The sequence below is a fragment of the Ascaphus truei genome, chromosome 6 (assembly GCF_040206685.1).
Source record: "Ascaphus truei isolate aAscTru1 chromosome 6, aAscTru1.hap1, whole genome shotgun sequence".
Taxonomy (NCBI): Eukaryota; Metazoa; Chordata; class Amphibia; order Anura; family Ascaphidae; genus Ascaphus; species Ascaphus truei.
The window spans coordinates 72,080,307-72,102,783 of NC_134488.1; the positions used below are offsets into that span (position 1 = coordinate 72,080,307).

At 46.3% G+C, this 22,477-nt stretch overlaps 1 protein-coding gene across 4 annotated transcripts in view; it reads right to left on the reverse strand.

Annotated features, from left to right (window-relative positions):
• Window positions 1-10,898: 10,898 nt before the first annotated feature.
• The window catches only part of DVL1 (dishevelled segment polarity protein 1), a 110,541-nt gene continuing 98,962 nt past the window's right edge, over window positions 10,899-22,477 (reverse strand). For 3 of the 4 annotated variants that reach the window (XM_075604783.1, XM_075604782.1, XM_075604784.1), the window contains 4 exons: window positions 20,461-20,592; window positions 16,674-16,841; window positions 15,973-16,179; window positions 10,899-13,310 (listed from right to left, as the gene is read on the reverse strand). In XM_075604783.1, coding sequence (XP_075460898.1) covers window positions 12,904-13,310; window positions 15,973-16,179; window positions 16,674-16,841; window positions 20,461-20,592 — 914 coding nt within the window. In that variant the 3' untranslated portion in view covers window positions 10,899-12,903. Of the gene's footprint in view, window positions 13,311-14,542; window positions 14,591-15,972; window positions 16,180-16,673; window positions 16,842-20,460; window positions 20,593-22,477 lie in introns of all 4 variants that reach the window. The other variant, XM_075604785.1, reaches the window with a different exon arrangement.

Genomic DNA, 22,477 nt, shown 5'->3' on the forward strand with positions numbered 1-22,477 from the left:
TTGCGTTACAAGTAGAGGTGGGCGAATATTTTGGGTGGGTTTGGATCAACCGCGGATTGGCCGGTTCCTTTGGTCCGAGGGCAATTCACCTTTTCCGGATTTGTTTTTTATCATTGACAATCCCATCCGCAGATTCCACAATCCGTTGGTGGATTTTAAGAAACCACGATTGGATTCTTAAAATTCACCAGCCACTTGGGAATCCGCGGATTGGATTGGTAAAATCCACCAGTGGATTGTACCCAATGGCGGTTTTTGATTAATCCGCTTGGATTGAAACGGGCACAATCTGTCGACGGATTTTACTTCGTGGAATGGATTTTGACTGTTTCGCCAATCTCTAGGTATAAGTAGGTAAAATAAAGCTCATTGCAGCTGTATAACTGCACCGATGGGAGCTGAAAATAATACATTATACCCTTCTTGGTTTCTGTGCATGCGTTACCTAGGTCCTCCAGTACAGTAATTGTCATACCTATTACTAAACAGCAATCACTCCACCTGCTTGTGCAAATGATGACAAATAAACATTTGCATAATTTGTTTGTGTCAATGCAACAACTCTCTCTATTACATCACTTAAAATATCATAGTATAACATGTAATAATAAAAAAAATGGTATTCATTATTAAATTAGGGTATGGCAATAAAAAACAATGATTGTATCTTGCAGAATAAAGTATCTGCCATTACCCATTTTTTTTAAATCAGGCAACCCTTGGTAAACCACTGGGTTCCACATAAAACAGGCTGAAAACCACTATTATCCTAGATATATATATATATATATATATATATATATATATATATATATATATATATAGCCAGGTCCCCTTGAGGTATTACCTTCTCCCCTGTTAGTATACGAGCCGAGTAGCACTAAGGGTTGCGGCCGGTATCGCGTTGTGGTGGTTCCGCCGGTTCGCGGAGCAGGGCGCCGCCATTATTAGGGGCGTTGCGCATGCGCGAGGAACAGGAGCACTCCAGGACTACAGGGAGCTCGCGCCTGCGCAGTAAAGGTCCAGTAAGCCCGCGAAGGACTAGCCAATAGGGATGGAGGATCTCTGTTGGCAACATAGAGATATATTTCGCGCGCAGGGACTACGACGTCAGTCGGCGACTGGAGAGGCTAGGGGTAAGAGGTAGGGTGCTGGAGTCCGTGACTCCTGGCACTAGGCCAGTACTCCCCTAGGCCCCAGACAGCCCTGAGCCACCCTAGCGGAGTGTGATAAGGACCGGCCCTAGGTTAGGGACCCTGCCCCTTTATCTATAAGCTAGTGAGGAATCCAGCGGACGCTGCGCTTTCCGCCGAGAGGCTTGGGCCTACGCTTGGTCTCTAAGGGATCTCTAGACTATAAGTGCGGAGGCTCAGTACGGAGTGACTGCAGCCTGTGGACATCAATCGGGTTATCATCAAAGTACAGACGACGGAAGAAGCGGTGATATTATCCACGCCGGAATTCACCCCACCTTTGGAGGACATCCAGCGATCCCCTTGCGGTATAGCAGCACCCGCGGCTGGAGCCCGGGCAGGTAACGCCACAACTCACGTGCACCAACAAGGCCTATCATTTGACATAGTGGCTGCGCAGTCACACACAAATACATACACGCTGGTCTACGTATTGGGAGTGCAAGACATTGGGTGGGACTCAGTGGACTTGAGGGTGGGATTATTGCGTTGGGACAGTAGCGTCCGCCGTGACGCATAAAGTGTGGACACCCGCCGTGGTGTCCGTTATAGTTAACCTTGAGGAAACGTTGAGTCGGGTTACCTTTAGAGAGGGACGCCTGTTACTACTTGTTTGACCTTACATGTTCTAGTCATCAGTAAAAAGGTATTCGTTCTTATACAATCAGTTGTATGTGGTTATTGGGTATTGTCCTGCGAGGAACCACTCCCCCTCTGGTGGGAGCCATCGCAGGTGGAGGCGCTGCATCATTGTATGGTATATGCTAATATTGTGCCCCAGGTTTCCCCGTGGCGGAAGCTCAGCCCTCCTGTGAGCCAACAGGTAACGCACCACACCCGAGTAACATTGTATGTTCCTGCACCCCCACAGTATAATCTGCGATTGGGGGGGGGGGAAACCCCGTTACATTTGGAGGCGCTGCTGAGATCTTAGACCTGGGGTGCCCTATTCAACAGACGTTCGAAAATGTCACCCGTTTTCCTGTGCCTGTCGCGCTCAGAAGTATATGAGTGGGCTACGAGGCTGGAAGTGCCACCGGCCCACACTCTGGCGGTGTGCGGCATCCCTATAGACATCCCGTCTATGGCCATACGAGTGGCTCTGCGCCAACATTCTCATCTCCGGGGTAAAAACGCCCTAGCCTTGGTGGATCAATGCACAGAGACCAAAGGGCACTATTCAGTATTAGTGGACATTGGGCAAGATGTAAATGAAGAACAAGGACCATCCAGTGTATGGTTTGACGGCCCGGCCGAGTCGAGCTGTGCGGTGGTATACCCAGAAATCAGAGTGGAGTCGACATGTAGAAACCTTGGTGCATGCGTATAATTGCACCCGACACGAGTCAACAGGGTTCTCCCCGTACTTCCTGATGTTTGGGAGGGAAGCCCGATTACCAGTGGATGTGCGTCTTAGAATCTCCACGGATGGGATACATAATGCTACCCATTTTAAATATGTGCAATGACTCAAAGACAGCTTGCAACAGGCATATCAGCAGGCAGAGAAATCCACCGCTAAGCTAAATGCTGATAATAAGAGGCGATACGACCATAAAGTCAGATATCGGGAACTTCGGCCAGGAGATGCTGTGCTTCGGAACTTAGGCGTCCCAGGAAAACATAAACTGGCCGACCGTTGGAGAGATGGAGTGTATGAGATAGAATCCCAAATGCCTGGCCTCCCGGTCTATCGTATCAAAGACACTGACGGCCGGGTAAAGGTATGGCACCGCAATCATCTTCTTCCCATTCCTCAAGTGGAAGATGAAGAGACTGAGATATTGGCCACACCGCTCAACGGTGAGCCCGATTTATCAGAGCAGGGTCAAGAGACTGTCCATAATGAGACCCCCTCTGACACTACTGAAGATCCCTTGGAGGGACCCTCTCAAAGGGACTACTCCACAGAAGGGGCATCTCCCGGAGGAGCTACGGGTAAAGGGCCCTGTAGGCCAAAGCCTACTCAGGTGGCCCCAACAGGCCAGCCTTTGGATCCACAGAGCCCGAGCTCAGTGCCTAACAGAGACTGTTCAGAGACATTTCTCCCCTCAAGGGAAGAGGCTGAGCCTCAGGACTGTACTTATTACTCCCCCGAGGGAGTTGCCGAAGAACAGCTCCGCCGGAGCCAAAGAAACAGGTACCCTCCAACTCGGGTAGCCTATGATCAGATGGGGGCACCCCATTATGAGACTCAGCAGTGTTCTCGGAGCAAGATCCAATCTGTGATTGTGATGCTCACGGAGTTGTGTAACATTGTATAGAGTCATGCATGTGCTAAGTTATGTCTCCAATGCATTTTTGATTATATAACTGCTGTATATAGTTATGTTATTTGTGTCCCAAGCGAGGATGTTGGGGATTTTACCGGTGGGGAGGATGTAGCCAGGTCCCCTTGAGGTATTACCTTCTCCCCTGTTAGTATACGAGCCGAGTAGCACTAAGGGTTGCGGCCGGTATCGCGTTGTGGTGGTTCCGCCGGTTCGCGGAGCAGGGCGCCGCCATTATTAGGGGCGTTGCGCATGCGCGAGGAACAGGAGCACTCCAGGACTACAGGGAGCTCGCGCCTGCGCAGTAAAGGTCCAGTAAGCCCGCGAAGGACTAGCCAATAGGGATGGAGGATCTCTGTTGGCAACATAGAGATATATTTCGCGCGCAGGGACTACGACGTCAGTCGGCGACTGGAGCGGCTAGGGGTAAGAGGTAGGGTGCTGGAGTCCGTGACTCCTGGCACTAGGCCAGTACTCCCCTAGGCCCCAGACAGCCCTGAGCCACCCTAGCGGAGTGTGATAAGGACCGGCCCTAGGTTAGGGACCCTGCCCCTTTATCTATAAGCTAGTCAGGAAACCAGCGGACGCTGCGCTTTCCGCCGAGAGGCTTGGGCCTACGCTTGGTCTCTAAGGGATCTCTAGACTATAAGTGCGGAGGCTCAGTACGGAGTGACTGCAGCCTGTGGACATCAATCGGGTTATCATCAAAGTACAGACGACGGAAGAAGCGGTGATATTATCCACGCCGGAATTCACCCCACCTTTGGAGGACATCCAGCGATCCCCTTGCGGTATAGCAGCACCCGCGGCTGGAGCCCGGGCAGGTAACGCCACAACTCACGTGCACCAACAAGGCCTATCATTTGACATAGTGGCTGCGCAGTCACACACAAATACATACACGCTGGTCTACGTATTGGGAGTGCAAGACATTGGGTGGGACTCAGTGGACTTGAGGGTGGGATTATTGCGTTGGGACAGTAGCGTCCGCCGTGACGCATAAAGTGTGGACACCCGCCGTGGTGTCCGTTATAGTTAACCTTGAGGAAACGTTGAGTCGGGTTACCTTTAGAGAGGGACGCCTGTTACTACTTGTTTGACCTTACATGTTCTAGTCATCAGTAAAAAGGTATTCGTTCTTATACAATCAGTTGTATGTGGTTATTGGGTATTGTCCTGCGAGGAACCACTCCCCCTCTGGTGGGAGCCATCGCAGGTGGAGGCGCTGCATCATTGTATGGTATATGCTAATATTGTGCCCCAGGTTTCCCCGTGGCGGAAGCTCAGCCCTCCTGTGAGCCAACAGGTAACGCACCACACCCGAGTAACATTGTATGTTCCTGCACCCCCACAGTATAATCTGCGATTGGGGGGGGGGGAAACCTCGTTACATTTGGAGGCGCTGCTGAGATCTTAGACCTGGGGTGCCCTATTCAACAGACGTTCGAAAATGTCACCCGTATTCCTGTGCCTGTCGCGCTCAGAAGTATATGAGTGGGCTACGAGGCTGGAAGTGCCACCGGCCCACACTCTGGCGGTGTGCGGCATCCCTATAGACATCCCGTCTATGGCCATACGAGTGGCTCTGCGCCAACATTCTCATCTCCGGGGTAAAAACGCCCTAGCCTTGGTGGATCAATGCACAGAGACCAAAGGGCACTATTCAGTATTAGTGGACATTGGGCAAGATGTAAATGAAGAACAAGGACCATCCAGTGTATGGTTTGACGGCCCGGCCCGGCCGAGTCGAGCTGTGCGGTGGTATACCCAGAAATCAGAGTGGAGTCGACATGTAGAAACCTTGGTGCATGCGTATAATTGCACCCGACACGAGTCAACAGGGTTCTCCCCGTACTTCCTGATGTTTGGGAGGGAAGCCCGATTACCAGTGGATGTGCGTCTTAGAATCTCCACGGATGGGATACATAATGCTACCCATTTTAAATATGTGCAATGACTCAAAGACAGCTTGCAACAGGCATATCAGCAGGCAGAGAAATCCACCGCTAAGCTAAATGCTGATAATAAGAGGCGATACGACCATAAAGTCAGATATCGGGAACTTCGGCCAGGAGATGCTGTGCTTCGGAACTTAGGCGTCCCAGGAAAACATAAACTGGCCGACCGTTGGAGAGATGGAGTGTATGAGATAGAATCCCAAATGCCTGGCCTCCCGGTCTATCGTATCAAAGACACTGACGGCCGGGTAAAGGTATGGCACCGCAATCATCTTCTTCCCATTCCTCAAGTGGAAGATGAAGAGACTGAGATATTGGCCACACCGCTCAACGGTGAGCCCGATTTATCAGAGCAGGGTCAAGAGACTGTCCATAATGAGACCCCCTCTGACACTACTGAAGATCCCTTGGAGGGACCCTCTCAAAGGGACTACTCCACAGAAGGGGCATCTCCCGGAGGAGCTACGGGTAAAGGGCCCTGTAGGCCAAAGCCTACTCAGGTGGCCCCAACAGGCCAGCCTTTGGATCCACAGAGCCCGAGCTCAGTGCCTAACAGAGACTGTTCAGAGACATTTCTCCCCTCAAGGGAAGAGGCTGAGCCTCAGGACTGTACTTATTACTCCCCGAGGGAGTTGCCGAAGAACAGCTCCGCCGGAGCCAAAGAAACAGGTACCCTCCAACTCGGGTAGCCTATGATCAGATGGGGGCACCCCATTATGAGACTCAGCAGTGTTCTCGGAGCAAGATCCAATCTGTGATTGTGATGCTCACGGAGTTGTGTAACATTGTATAGAGTCATGCATGTGCTAAGTTATGTCTCCAATGCATTTTTGATTATATAACTGCTGTATATAGTTATGTTATTTGTGTCCCAAGCGAGGATGTTGGGGATTTTACCGGTGGGGAGGATGTAGCCAGGTCCCCTTGAGGTATTACCTTCTCCCCTGTTAGTATACGAGCCGAGTAGCACTAAGGGTTGCGGCCGGTATCGCGTTGTGGTGGTTCCGCCGGTTCGCGGAGCAGGGCGCCGCCATTATTAGGGGCGTTGCGCATGCGCGAGGAACAGGAGCACTCCAGGACTACAGGGAGCTCGCGCCTGCGCAGTAAAGGTCCAGTAAGCCCGCGAAGGACTAGCCAATAGGGATGGAGGATCTCTGTTGGCAACATAGAGATATATTTCGCGCGCAGGGACTACGACGTCAGTCGGCGACTGGAGCGGCTAGGGGTAAGAGGTAGGGTGCTGGAGTCCGTGACTCCTGGCACTAGGCCAGTACTCCCCTAGGCCCCAGACAGCCCTGAGCCACCCTAGCGGAGTGTGATAAGGACCGGCCCTAGGTTAGGGACCCTGCCCCTTTATCTATAAGCTAGTGAGGAATCCAGCGGACGCTGCGCTTTCCGCCGAGAGGCTTGGGCCTACGCTTGGTCTCTAAGGGATCTCTAGACTATAAGTGCGGAGGCTCAGTACGGAGTGACTGCAGCCTGTGGACATCAATCGGGTTATCATCAAAGTACAGACGACGGAAGAAGCGGTGATATTATCCACGCCGGAATTCACCCCACCTTTGGAGGACATCCAGCGATCCCCTTGCGGTATAGCAGCACCCGCGGCTGGAGCCCGGGCAGGTAACGCCACAATTCACGTGCACCAACAAGGCCTATCATTTGACATAGTGGCTGCGCAGTCACACACAAATACATACACGCTGGTCTACGTATTGGGAGTGCAAGACATTGGGTGGGACTCAGTGGACTTGAGGGTGGGATTATTGCGTTGGGACAGTAGCGTCCGCCGTGACGCATAAAGTGTGGACACCCGCCGTGGTGTCCGTTATAGTTAACCTTGAGGAAACGTTGAGTCGGGTTACCTTTAGAGAGGGACGCCTGTTACTACTTGTTTGACCTTACATGTTCTAGTCATCAGTAAAAAGGTATTCGTTCTTATACAATCAGTTGTATGTGGTTATTGGGTATTGTCCTGCGAGGAACCACTCCCCCTCTGGCGGGAGCCATCGCAGGTGGAGGCGCTGCATCATTGTATGGTATATGCTAATATTGTGCCCCAGGTTTCCCCGTGGCGGAAGCTCAGCCCTCCTGTGAGCCAACAGGTAACGCACCACACCCGAGTAACATTGTATGTTCCTGCACCCCCACAGTATAATCTGCGATTGGTGGGGGGGAAACCCGTTACATATATATATATATATATATAACAAAAACAAATAAAGTAGCGCTAATCCTCAAGAATAAATTGATAAACCAAATAAATAAACTATATTTATAAAATACTGGATATATGTTGAATAAGCACACAAGGGGTTAATAGTCAAAGCATGCACAGTAACACATTACAGAGCAGGACATACAAGACACAAACAACACATAACATAAATAACCAGTCCCAAATGTTCCTTCCAAAAAAGATGAAATAATAATGTCCAATTCCTGCTGTGGGGATAGAATGCTGCTCTCATAAGGATCAACCAAATCCTAGAGGTACCTAGAAAGAAAAGAGAGAGCGCAACCCCATAGCGCAATATGAAATGTATTGGGGAAGGGAAGAGAATAAACTGAGGGATCAAGTGCACTTACAGGAAATCAAATTAAAACAAGCGTTTGTGCATTATATCACCGCCAACGAGGTAGGAGGACTGTCCCAGGATTGCATCAAAGCTCCTCCTGCACCAAATCATCCGTCACAGGGTAGGAAGTGTCCCGATGTAGATGGATCACTCCACTGCTAGCAGCCAGAAGATAACACGCGGCACGATCGTGTCGCAAGGTGATGAATCACAAAAGCCTAGGACACACTCAGTGAGACCTATTGGATAGCGGTGAGTTGTGTTGAGAATAATGGTGTGGACATAAAAACAGTTTAATGGAGAGTGGTATTCTCAAATAAAATAAAGCGCATAAAGCCTAGAAGAATATATGGCTGCGTGTGACAAAAGAGCGAATTTAAAAGACAAAAATCAGGTATAGGTCAGCCGACTTGCGTATTAGTCTCTCATACCTGTCGAGCTGACCAGTGTATGTGTATACTAAAGGCAAGAGGCCTGTAAGTGATCAGTGGATAGAGTGGTGCAACTTAAATAGGATTGCAGTCCTATAGTAAATAGCTCCACTGCCACACAGGGTGGCTAAGGATATAGGCCTCTTGCCTTTAGTAAGTTTAGTTTAGTTTATTTGAGAATACCACTCTCCATTAAACTGTTTTTATGTCCACACCATTATTCCCAACACAACTCACCGCTATCCAATAGGTCTCAATGAGTGTGTGCTAGGCTTTTGTGATTCATACTAGTGAGTGCTCTCATAGTGGGGTTTTCTGTTTCTCTCGTTGTATACCGTATTCATTTTAATGAAGATGGGCTGTTCTCCAGGACTGGGAACTGTCTTCACTACATATTGATTAGGGGAGGTCAAAGTGAGGATTTTTTTTTAATGTATTTTAGGATATAATACAATATATAAATATTGTTTCATCATCAGTGGATGTATTTGACATATAGTAAGATATATCAAAAAGTATAAGCTTAAAAAATACAAATGTCCTCTTAAGTTTCAAGCAGAGGACTAAGAAATATGAGATTATGTGATCATTTTACATTGGTGCAAATTTGAGGCTGAAAAAAGTCGAATGGTAAACAAAATATTTTATTCCTTTATACATTTTGTTAAGAGTTTTGCCCCAATTGTGAAGTAAAGAAACATTCATGGAGCCACAGGTTGAAAATACCTTTTTTTTATTTCAGGAATGCCTCAGTGACCAATTAATTTAGATTTTTTCACTACTGATCTAGAACTGGTTTGACATATCTTCTTGATCGTTTATTATCACTCGGGAAAAGATCAACCCACATTTCTAGACCTCCACAGTTGTCTAATGGTTACAGCCAGGTCCGCTGACGGGGGAGAGCTGGGGTCACTGTCGCAGGAGGCTGCTGTGGGCCCGGCCGACGTGGAAGTTGGGCCGGCCAGAGGTGGGGACAAACTCTGTTTCCGACTGCCGGGCCCTAGCTCTCCATGCTGTGCTGCCGAGGAGCAAACCCCCTCCCCCCACACCCACTCCTAGCTGGTCCCGCTGGGCAGTTGGGTGCATCTGCCGCATCCGGGCACCAAAGGCCTCCCCCCAATGTAAAGTTTATTTTTGGAGGGAGGGGAGAGTGATAGAGAAGGGAGAGAGTGAGAGGGGGGAGAGAAATACACGAGGAGAGGGAGAGCATGAGTCAGGAAATGTGTGAGAGGGGTAGGGGCTCCCAGGGCCACCCGATGGAAACTCTAGTCCTGGACCCCGGGAAACCTGTCCACGGCCCTGGTTACAGCATTATGTGATTTTAATTTCTGGATATTTGCTTTTCCATCATGGTCAAACTTGTCTGCTAGTACACCAGGAAGAATGAGGGATTCCGCTAAAAGGGGTGGCAAACTTGGTGAATGGTCTGTAAGATATTGTTTTTATAGACCAATGCCCGGCAGACCCCACCTATAGTCACACCCTTATCGTTGAGTGAATTTAAAGCTGAAATCTTTGATGGTTATGCTACAGGAGGACTTGGAGATCCAGGTATAATGCCATTTTTATTGTTGCAAGTTTCTGCCTTGAGTAAATTGTGGCAAGTACAAAAATGGTCAATATTGACTTCAAGTGCTGATGTCATTAGTTTTGCCCATTGCTTAGATTGAGGAATAAATTTGGATCACAAAGAACAACAACCAATCGAATTACCTTAGTGATAACTACACCTAGCTTAGTTGGTTAAGTACTTTGTTTTAGAGAAATCTTGAAAATCAGAGTTGTTAGTGGTTCTTGAGGACTGGACTTGGACCACAATGGCTTAGAACACATATATAGTCTATTGGCGTGTCTAATGAAGCCATTGAAACCATCACTATTGATTGATTCATTGGCCACAATTCCTTGCTTTTCGCACTTTGTGTCTCCCATAAGCGACACTTTTATTCAGTGGTCTAAATGGGATGTTACAGGGGAGGATATGTACTTTCCCTACTACTGTAGATATATTTTTTAATTTACAGCCCAACAGCACCACCTATTTGTTATTTACAGCCCGACAGTACCACAACTTTTTAGTTACAGCCCCACTGCTTTTTTTGTTATACACTTACTTTTAGAAAAAGGAAATTTTTTAAGAAGCTTGTCCCCCTCCCTCTGCGTTTTAATCATAAATACTGTATACGTCCGACACATGACCACTACTTTTCTATGCCACTTCAACCACTGCTTATTGCAGATCATTCTTCCGAAGAAGCAACAATCTGCACTTGCAATAGGTTGATGCTCATCAAAATTATCAAGGTGTAATGTGCAGTGAGCTAAAATGCTTTTCTTGTTGTAGGCAGAATTATATTTGAGTATGTAAGATTAGTTTCCAAACTGGTCCTGCCCCACTCACCTGCCCTCTCCCCCCCCCCCTCCTCCCCCCGGAAAACAACACAAAGAACAAATCGGACTCATATCACATAAAATTAAGTTTTCTTTCCAGTTTTCAAAATAGCATTTACACATAAGCAGCTGTACATTAACCCTGTCACTGCTATAATGGCTTGCAGTAAATTGCAAATGTAGCCATACTGATGCTAACTGTTTTGTGGCGGCAGGAGATTTACTGTACAATATCTACACCACACAGAAACATTTTGCAGACATACAATCCAGCCGTGGGTGGGAGAGCACAGTCTTGCTCAGGCTGTATAGTCCGCAAGCTTTGTATTATATATATTTTTTTGGTGGAAGTAAATTGATCTCCTAAGCAATGCAGGCCTTTCCAGCAGCAATGGAGTTAAAGAATCACAGCATAAACTATACAAAGTAAATCCTGTGTGTGGTCAAGCAGAACTGCAGAGCAATACTAAACCTGTATCCATATTATCCATATCTGTTCACTTTTTGAGCACATCTATGCACAGTCAAACTCCGAGAATGGCTGTACTACCCATAATCCTTGGTAACCTGCTGACGAATGCTCTCTGCAGAATTTAGTTTTATGCTACTTTGACTTTGTCAGGTCGCAAGTGCTCAAATAAATAGATTTGAAAACATTTAAATACTGCATGACAAACATTGGTTCTAGATGACATCAGGAGGGTTACTACTAGGGCTGGGCGGAATGTCACCAAAGTTTGAATCTTCTGCGAAAAATAGCGTTTCTTCCGAAGTTCGACATTTTACGAATCTATTATAAAAAGTTCTGATTTGCCAAACTTAAAAAAAGCCTTGCTGTTACTGCCATCCAGACCCTGAAATATGAGAGAGAGAGAGAGAGAGAGAGAGAGAGAGAGAGAGAGAGAGAGAGAGAGAGAGAGAGAGAGAGAGAGAGAGAGAGAGAGAGAGAGAGGGAGAGAGGGAGAGAGAGAGGGAGAGCTAGCTCTCCTTTTCCCGCAAAACCCATATTTCAGGATCTGGATGGAAGTAGCTGCAAGGATTTTCTCCTTGTTCGTCAAGTTGCGGGTTTGCTCCCCCAAAAACATCTCATGCCCCCCTTGGTTTGCGCACCCCAGTACTACGGGGGGCTATTCTATAAGAACCTTCTGGCTTCCAGCCGTAGAAGGTGTCTTATGGAATAATATTACTTAGTAAATATGTGCCTTAATATTAATTTCTCATTATGAGAAAGCAGATTTGGAAAGTTTCTTGAACTGCTCTCCTTAATCATCAATTACAGTCCCAGCATGATGCCCCCTTCAACTGTGTGCCAAATGATGGGTTAAAGTGGAGATCATACTTCTTATATTTGTGTATGGTTCATTCAGATAATGAATATTAAAACGGATAAATTCATGGCTGCTGGAAAGGACTGAAATGCAAAGTGAGCATGAAATGTGAAGAAGTTGTAGGAACTCTGAGCTTCATTCTGCAACTGTTATTTACATTGATTTACACATATATTAAAAACATTAAATTAGAACATGTTATTTATACACATATTTTCTGTACAACTCATTTGTGGTAGTTTGCAGTATCAGTAGGTTGAAGAACATCTGCCAGATCTATGAGCAGAAGGAGCGGAGGTGAGGAGAGGGCCAAGCTGTTTAGCGCTTAACCCATTTATCTTGGAGTGTTTATTAAACTCTATTAACTGCAAGATATAGGTTATCATCACATAGCTGTGGCAGGAGTTGGGATATCACTCTGCGTTTGTGCTTTTCGCCCCAGATCATCTGATGATGACCTCTGGTAAACATGTAAAGCTACATCTATGAAGAACTCATGTTGGCCCATTAAAAGGTATTGCAAATCAGCAATGAATCTGACCTTCCTTCTAATGCTGTGAACCACGGCACTATACTTAATGGTGGTTTTGCTCAACGGACATGTGGACCATTATGTTTCCTATGCCTAATTCTGCATGAAGTCCCTCCTTGTCTTGGTGGTTGGATATGGCAGTGGTGATCCCTTCTATCCTGGGGCCTTCTTGCAATACCTTAGGGGCCTTGTGGTTGACTCAGAAGGCACTTTGGCTATCACATGATGTCCACAAAGAATTCACAGGGGTTTCCCATGGCCTTCTGGAAGGACTGCCGGCTTCCGGTCAGTTCTGGGGGAATGTTGCCAAGCTCACGGACCGGAGGCCCCCCCGGTGGGCCGCTAGACCCATACACCTTACTCCCGATCTTTGGCAAGCTGTATAGCTGGGGGAGCCCCGGCGGGCCGTGGGAATGGTGACTGCTGTGGTGACTGCGTTCACTACGTGGCACCGAGCTGTGACTCCGCTGACTGTGCTGGCTGACCGGCCTCTCGCTTCTGCTTCCTTCGCTGCGGGTGGCGCGATCGGAACCGCTGCCACTGCCCGTGGACTTGCGGTCCTTCTCTCGGCCAGATGATCTCTTTCCCTCGCGGTTGCTCCGGTTGGAGCCGCTGCTTTTGCTGCCTGTAGGGAGAAGAGTTAGAAAGTGTTCTTTTAGCATTGATATATTTAATGCTCACATAAGTAAAGCTTTGGATGAAAGTACATAACACCTCTATGTAAACCACTGCAGAAAAACTCTGCACATTCTAATATGCTATTTTTGCTAGTATACGGGCTCAAAAATTGGTGCCCTCCAGTGACGTGAGCGAAACAAAAAGCACCGAGTCCGTAGCAGAGTTTATCTGGCAGAAGAAACATTTTCTCAAATACGTGACTGTTTTCTCATCTTTTTGTAAATACAGTTATCATGGCTGCATTGGCAAATCTATTTCTCCCCCTCCCCAGAAAGCCTTTGTTGTAATTATTTGTGATTAGGGAACAAACAGAAATGTTAGGGGAGGCATCGCCAATGAAAACATTGCAAACATCAGCTGTAGACATTTGTATCAGGATACAAATAGACCCTCAAACACTATCTGCAACTTAATTTTATCCTTGCGTATACACAACACATTTTAGTTAATTAAGTATCTTTATTTGCTATACAAAACCACTCAATTAACCACTAAATTAACTACTAAATTAGTCAAAAATTACAAAGGTTTGATATACACACAAGTGACTCTTGTCACTTGGATCAGCCCCCAGGGACTGCATGGTTCATCCAAGATAAAAAAAATAAAACTCATATTAGGAGGATTGCTGCTTTAAACTCTGCCTTTAGGTTTCACCACCAGTGAAAGGGTTAATGTACCCAGAACTCGTCACCTTGGGTGATATCAGTCAATGGCTAGTGTTGGCATTCCAGTATAAATGTCTTGATTATAGGTATTCGTTATATACATGTTCCATTCATTAGTGCCTGACTACATCTTCACAGTACATGGTTCTAACTGTCCGAATCACACAAATGTGTTTGTGACTCTAAAGCTTCTCTTCTCAATAATTCCATTCCATTTTTGCATCTATAATTACAAACGGAAAATGCCAGTATTAACCTGGCTTCAGGTTGCATGGGTCAGGTTAAATGAGTAAATCTATAGCGATGGAATAGAAAAACTGGCAGAGCCTGCCCATTTTAATCTGGAGCCAGGAAGTCAGCATAAACTGTTGGGTGCCAGCGGTGCCATGTGAAAAGAAGCCTGTGATAACTGCAGGGAGATGAGGAATGGTCTAGGTGGGTGAAGAAAGGGGTCACATGGATCCAGATGGACATGCCATGACTGGTTTTAGGGTCAGAGTTTTCCGCTTACCAATGACCTAGTGTCCTCCATTCCTTCCATGTATCCTTCAGTCTAACGCTTGCTCAGCACAAAACAAGGGAATAACACAGTTACTAGTATGAAAGAGCACAGCAGGGGATATAGGAGAGTGTTATTTTTGAAATCACAGACCTACATACTAGTTTTTGTGAATCAGTATCCCACATGTCTTTAGACGAGCAGCAGAAATTCTTTCCTCGCTGCTTATCTGCTTTTGCTCGTTCAGTTAGGGATACTACAATACGTGTAGTCCAAACAGGTTGACTACTGATCTGTGACCAGTCCTATATACCAGATACCAGCTCAGGATGTGAGACTTGGTTTAAAGCAAAGGTGCAATCTACCACTTCAAGTCAAGTTGTCCAGTAATGCGGCACCCTAACCGTTGCTACTGGTTGAAGTTAGAGAACAAGCCCCTACAAACGCCCCAGTGCAGAAGGTGTCAGATCATCTGTTTAGCCTTCTGTATCCTGCAACCTGCCCAATAAAAAGAACGTCTCTAGCTCCAGAAATGCATAATACTAACTCACTATGAGTCTGCTTTATAGCATCCATTTTAACTTATGAAAAGAAGCCTTATGTGAAAGTTAATTCATTTAGGTGGTACAATAAATAAATATCCAAGCTCTAATAAATGCAGATGTTGTTTTTCTGTACACACTGGTATATCATATAGCAGTGGTTTATAAATCAATAACAAATTTGCAATTGATCAGCCAAGCACTAACAGATCTTTTTCCTTGGCTAAAAGAAATGATTGCATTTATTGTAGTTATATCGTTGGGCCTGGCTCTGGAAAACTTTAACATGTGACATCTTTCGTACTTAAATAAAACAACAATAAATAACACTGGTCAACCAGCTGCCGCCCCATGATCACTATCCCATGCTATTATGATAGCTACATTTCCGCGTGCTTGCAATGCCTTTTGTTATCCCTCAATCCTGCTTGTAGGGGAGCACCAAGGTCACTTTTGAGAACCACTGAAGTAATCAATATATAAACGCTAAGCTTGATCTCCTTGCTAATAACTCGGGCTCTCCTTATACTTCCCATGCTGGATGTGGGCAAGACCAACGCTGCTTTAGAGTAACACATTTTTCATAGCTCACTGCCCTTTGGAGTGGCACTCATTTACATGATAGAAGCATCACTGCCAAGGGCAGCACAGAGCAGACAGAAAAAATAAAGACCTTTCATATACATACAGTATATCTACTTATACTTAATACATTAAGAGTAAAGAAACTGTCAGTTTATTCAAGCCAAGGTCACAAAATGAGTATTGATTAAATGGTAAAGATGAGGTATAGTCAATGTAATGGAGTTGATAAAAGCCATGCACGTGTCCCTGTGACAAACTGGAGTATGGCGCACAAGGAGTGAGTGGAGAGGGACGCAGGAGATGCCTGTGACTTACCTTCGCTGTGTTGGCTTCCTGCGCTGCCACTCCCATAGCTGAATCCTGGTTCTTGGTATGCTGGGGGGAAGCAAGGTGGTGCTAGAGGATACTGGTAGGGGTATCCTTGACCTAATGGCCAAGGAGTGGCTGGATGTGGTAGAGGAGCAAGCGTGTCCTGATCGGATGCACCACTGGACCCATCGTTAAGATTAAGTGAAGCCACATCTGAGAAGCAAGAAGAAAATTGACTCAGTATATATATATAAACAAATGCAGCAAGCACATCCTTTCATTATAGAAAAATCCAACAGTATTTATTAATACATCAACATTTCCATCACCCACGGGACATTTCTCAAGACACAAGTCATTGACGTATTAATAAATACTTTGGAATTTTTCCATAATGAAGGGATGTGCTTTCTGTGTTTGTCTTTATGTTTGCGCACCAACCATCTGTGATTGAATTTTGCAGAGTTGTGAGTGCTGTCACCTCCTATTCGTTATATATATATATAATTATATATATATATATATATATATTTACACACACACCCATATATACGCAGAGATTGGGAGATGTAATATAGACTAACAGGAGCTAACACACTCGATATTAAATAAATGTAATTATTGACGTTTCTCGGCCCCCTGTGCAGTAAAAGAAGATTCTGAAAGTGCAAGGAGAGGGTAAACATTGGGTGTTGCAAGGCACTTACTACTGCACAGGTCACCGAATACATAGTAGCACTGCTCTGAGAAAGTGATCTTGTTCACGGTGTGCCTGAGGTAGCCGTGCTTTAACATGCCGCTGGCATATTTCCTGGCCTCCCGACGCTCTTTGAATCCTTCCACGTGTGTGTACAGCCAGTCCACAACATCAGCCCCTACGGACAGTGACAAACAAGACAAGAGATTTGACACCCAGAAATGCAAGGTACGGCCCAAAAACAACTGCCCCAGCTGCACAAACACAGTAAAGGACTCGGGAGAAGGAGAGGCTTGGTGAGTAAAGACACTGACTGGCACTGAGTTTGAATCGGGTGAGCCTGGTTCAAATCCCGGTGCTGGCTCCTTGTGACCTTGGGCAAGTCACCTTATCTCCTTGTGCCTTAGGCACCAAAAACATAGATTGTAAGAGAGGGAGGAGAGGTGAGAGAGAGACCCTCATGCTCACAAAGAAACACACCTGGGATATATGATAATAGGAGTCATTAATATATACTTTACATATCCTATTATCACAGAGCTTGAGAAAAGACCTTGTGGTCAAAAACATACGTAACTCTGGAGTTTTGGTGATTGCTTGATGATTTATTGAGATTAAATAATACTTTTTCTATCGAGTGTGCTGCGGACTTCATGCTTTTGCATATCCTATTAGCATATGTCTCAGGTATCAGGTGTGCCCCTTTTTAAGCACAGGTGTCTCTCCACATGTTGTTTCAAGGTGGGGTTTGGGACTGTAGTAAAATAGGTCTCCGTCTCTCCATCAAAGAAAAAAATTCTATGGATTTCAATGGGACTTTTTTCTTTGATACATATATGGTGCAGATATTGTCCCCTGATTTGCTCTATTTTAGCCTTTATAAATATGCCCCAAAATATGCCAGCCCTGCGATGCGTCTCTGTAATCCGGCAGAATGATGTGCTGTGTGTGGTGCTTTTTGCTCCCTTTCTGAAGGAAAGTAACCTTGTTAAACGCTGGATTTCCATTGTAAGCCCTGCCATGTAATTTAGTAACGACAGACCACACACACAGAATAATGATTACAAATTGGGCAGCTGTGTCATTCCTTTGACAAAAGTGGAAAGCAAACATCATTTGTAATTGATATTTACTTGAGTACCTGTGCAGTTTTTATAAGCTTTCTACAGTTTAAAATAAAGAAAAACCTGGCGCCAAATAGTCAGTGGAATGTCCTGTACTCCTCAAGGGATCCGCACACTTGCTCGACAGACCATGCAAAGAAAAGAACACAAACAAACAAAAATCATAGCGCAACACTGTAGGGTAAGCAGTACTGCACTAATACACACAAACAGTTAAGAATCCTAGCGATTATTAAAATAATTATTTATTAAAAAGAACTATGCCAAGACCGACAATGGCAAATACAAGGAACCGCAGGTCATCCGGAGCACAAAAATTGGAGCCCTACTTACATACAGCAAGGTTTAAGCTCGCATGGTAGGAACAAGTCCTAGGTAGAGATGATCTCCCTGGCGGGTGATGCCTCTGCTCCACTGCGGCTCAGACACCAGTCAGTCCTTACGATGGTAACCGGAACAGCTCCGGCCGTGGGGGCTGGTGTGCGGGGTCCACAGCTCTGCACCGCGTGTAGACACACGCCTCACTTCCTCCTACGGAGCAACAGGAAGTCTCTGCGCGCCCGCGCGTGATAGTGCCCGTTGCCTTAAAGGAACAGCTGGCAGGCTGAAGGGAAAGTTGGGCTCCAAGGCCAAATGTCCTTAAACGTCCAAAGTCAGTCAAATAGTGGCTGTGCCACTAGCCCTACGCGTTTCGTAGATGTCACTCTACTTCCTCAGGGGCATTATTTCCTTCTTCTTTCCCAATTTAAATGAAAAACCTTTTGCCGGGTCCCTGCCCTCATGAAGGGCGTCCTCATCACCGCAGGTCCATATCCTCGCACCGGGCCGCGCTCCTCCTCGGGTTCCTCGGCGGTTCCCCCCGGCGATGCGGAGCTGAGACGCTCAGGTGAGGGGGTGTGTGGGCCGCGGCCCGTGCAGCTCCCGACAGAGACAGCTAGGCCTGAGAGCCGGAGCAGCGCGCGCGGGGATGGGGAGCTGGGGGCGCGGCCTCTAGGCCTGAAGGTGAGAGCGGCGACAGCGTGCTCTTGGTGCTGTCGCCGCTCTCACCTTCAGGCCTAGAGGCCGCGCCCCCAGCTCCCCATCCCCGCGCGCGCTGCTCCGGCTCTCAGGCCTAGCTGTCTCTGTCGGGAGCTGCACGGGCCGCGGCCCACACACCCCCTCACCTGAGCGTCTCAGCTCCGCATCGCCGGGGGGAACCGCCGAGGAACCCGAGGAGGAGCGCGGCCCGGTGCGAGGATATGGACCTGCGGTGATGAGGACGCCCTTCATGAGGGCAGGGACCCGGCAAAAGGTTTTTCATTTAAATTGGGAAAGAAGAAGGAAATAATGCCCCTAAGGAAGTAGAGTGACATCTACGAAACGCGTAGGGCTAGTGGCACAGCCACTATTTGACTGACTTTGGACGTTTAAGGACATTTGGCCTTGGAGCCCAACTTTCCCTTCAGCCTGCCAGCTGTTCCTTTAAGGCAACGGGCACTATCGCGCGCGGGCGCGCAGAGACTTCCTGTTGCTCCGTAGGAGGAAGTGAGGCGTGTGTCTACACGCGGTGCAGAGCTGTGGACCCCGCACACCAGCCCCCACGGCCGGAGCTGTTCCGGTTACCATCGTAAGGACTGACTGGTGTCTGAGCCGCAGTGGAGCAGAGGCATCACCCGCCAGGGAGATCATCTCTACCTAGGACTTGTTCCTACCATGCGAGCTTAAACCTTGCTGTATGTAAGTAGGGCTCCAATTTTTGTGCTCCGGATGACCTGCGGTTCCTTGTATTTGCCATTGTCGGTCTTGGCATAGTTCTTTTTAATAAATAATTATTTTAATAATCGCTAGGATTCTTAACTGTTTGTGTGTATTAGTGCAGTACTGCTTACCCTACAGTGTTGCGCTATGATTTTTGTTTGTTTGTGTTCTTTTCTTTGCATGGTCTGTCGAGCAAGTGTGCGGATCCCTTGAGGAGTACAGGACATTCCACTGACTATTTGGCGCCAGGTTTTTCTTTATTTTGGTTTATTCTGTTAGTACTGGCAGTATCACCGGGCAGCCATCCTTTATTATAAGTTTTTTAATATCACACTGTGTATTACACTTTAGCGCTAGTTCACATTTTTTTCTTCACCATTTCTACAGTTTAACTACTTTTCGCAGGTCATATTATTTAACTTATTCACGCCAGAGGGCAGTTTTAAGTATTTGTTTGTAATTTAAAGAATACTTATTTATGTACTTTTCATGTCCTCACTGCCATCTATCACTGCTCCGTTCAGTGCGGTGAAGAGCTTTTGGATATATACCTGGACTGTTTACTGGGGGTTATTTAAAAAAATGTCTCCCGACTGCAACGTTGGGGCAAAAAAATGTCACCAGATGGATCAATGAGAAAAATAAACTCCATTGCTTTAAATAGGATTTTTTTCTGGGGCTATTTTTGGTCCAGTTTTGTAGCCCTTAGACTTTTATATATAACCCCAACTAACTGCCTTCTTTAAGATTTTCGTTAGAGTGTAATTAGCAAATTAGGAGTCATTTCTAAAAGAAAATGTGTTTTTGAACTATATAAATTAGGCTGGGCCCGTACCTCAGTGTGTTGAGAAATCTTCTTCCTTCAGAAGATCAGAAGGAGGGGTCGGGTATTGGGTCAGTGTGGGGTCTCACTGTGACACAGAGAGACAGACTCACCTATGACTGCGTTGGAGATAGTAATTTTCAACCACATGCGGTCCCGGATTTCCAGGCCGGAATCGGGCAGCTGCATCACCTTTACTATCGTGGCCATGTCACTCTTCACAGACAAGGGTGTGTCCTCCAGCTCTGAAAGAAACAAATGCCAAATGCTTTGCATATAAAAGGTCCTACGTCCCTTGGATAGGACACTCCTTTCATAAACCTATACACCGTCGGAGGGGCCTGCCAAGCAATGTGCTGCGGCCTTGACAAGCAAGTGGTTAATCAGTGTAACGTACAATGTGGGGTCCAGTGGGAACCAAAGATCCTACAGTCAAAGGGAAATGTGTGTGATGCCACACACAGTACAATGTGTACGGTACTGAAGAAGGTACTGAACTGTGAAGTGAGAGATCCTGTATCAAGTCCCAGAGTCAGCACCTTGTGAATCACTTTATCTCCCTGAGCTCCAAGTGCCCAAATAACATGTATGCTTTACAAGGAAGATACTCACTAGCTGTAATGTACAAACATGTATCACTGTTTTACATAGCAATGTAGTGCTACCTATATAATTCAACTATGCTTTACTATACCTGTATTATATTGCTATGTATAATGCAACTGCATATCACTACCTGAATGGTAATGTACAGCAAGCTGTGTTCAATTGTAGCACAATATAGCTAAATATTATTTAGAGAAAGCTGTTGACAACTTCTGTAAAAGTCATTAGGGCCTCATGCACTAAGTGCCGATAAAAAAAAATCGCTGTCCTGTTTAAATTGCCATTTTTTACAGCGTTGCTACCACGCTATGCAGAAAGCCCAGAATACCAGTGATAGCAACATTTGCAAACCTGGCGAGTAGCCGGCGACCTGATGATCGCCCCTCTGAAAAGGGCTCAACCGGGGAGTTCTTTCTGCTGCAGAGAGAGAGACGCCTCTCCCTGCGCAAATCTCACCAGAGTTAATTTTTTTTTAATATAAAATGTAATACTAGTGTATTGTAGCAGGGGGTCTCCGGAGCAGAACCTCATTGATTTGAGGTCTGGGACCCCCTTCTTCCTGAGATACAGGACCCGTTATGGGGTGCCGGTATCTCCTAGGCATTTTATTCCCACGGTCACATGACGTGGAACATTTAAATGAATAGGAGATACCAGCACCCCATAACGGGGCCTGTATCTCGGGAAGTCGGTGCTCAAATAACATGGTTCTGCTCCGGAGACCCCCTGCTACTAGTATTAAAATACAAATAAAAAATTGAACAAATTCATTACCGTAGTGGCTATCCACTATAGTAATGAAGGTGCTTTAATGTCATTTTTATTAATAGTGTGCGTGAGCAGGGAGTCTCCTGAGATGAACGTATTGATTTCAGCCTCGGGGATACCCTACTTCCCGAGTTACAGGCCCAGATACGGGGTGCCGGTATCTCCTCCAGTATTGAAATCCCACGGTCACATGACGCGGGCGATTTAAAAAATGGCAGTGATACCGGCACCTGATGCCACATAACATGAGCCTATAACTCGGGAAGCAGGGGGTCCTTGAGGCAGAAACCAAAGTGGTTCAGCTCAGGAGACCCCTGCTCACGCACACTATTAATAAAAATTACATTAAAGCAGCTTCATTACCTTAGTGGCTAGCTGCTAAGGCAATGAAGGGGTTAAGGCACAATAGCAGGTTTATTGAGGGCAGAGGGGGTGAGTGAAGTGTGTACTTGGCCCTTTCCTCACACCCTCTGCCCCCAATAAACATTACAGTATGTACTAACCACCAATACACAACCCACCCCCTGTGCCACCACATAAAAACGTTTGTATTGTTTTCTGCACCAGAAGCCAACAAAAGAAAAAATTAAATAAAAACGCAAAACTATCGGAAAATGAAATAAAAACATGCCATCCAAATTACAAACAATTTAAGCCAAACAATAAACAGAAAAAGAAAAAACAACAATCAATAGAAAACAAGCTTTTGCAAAAAAAAATGCATTGTCTGTTAATGTAATAATCTGTGCCCGTTTA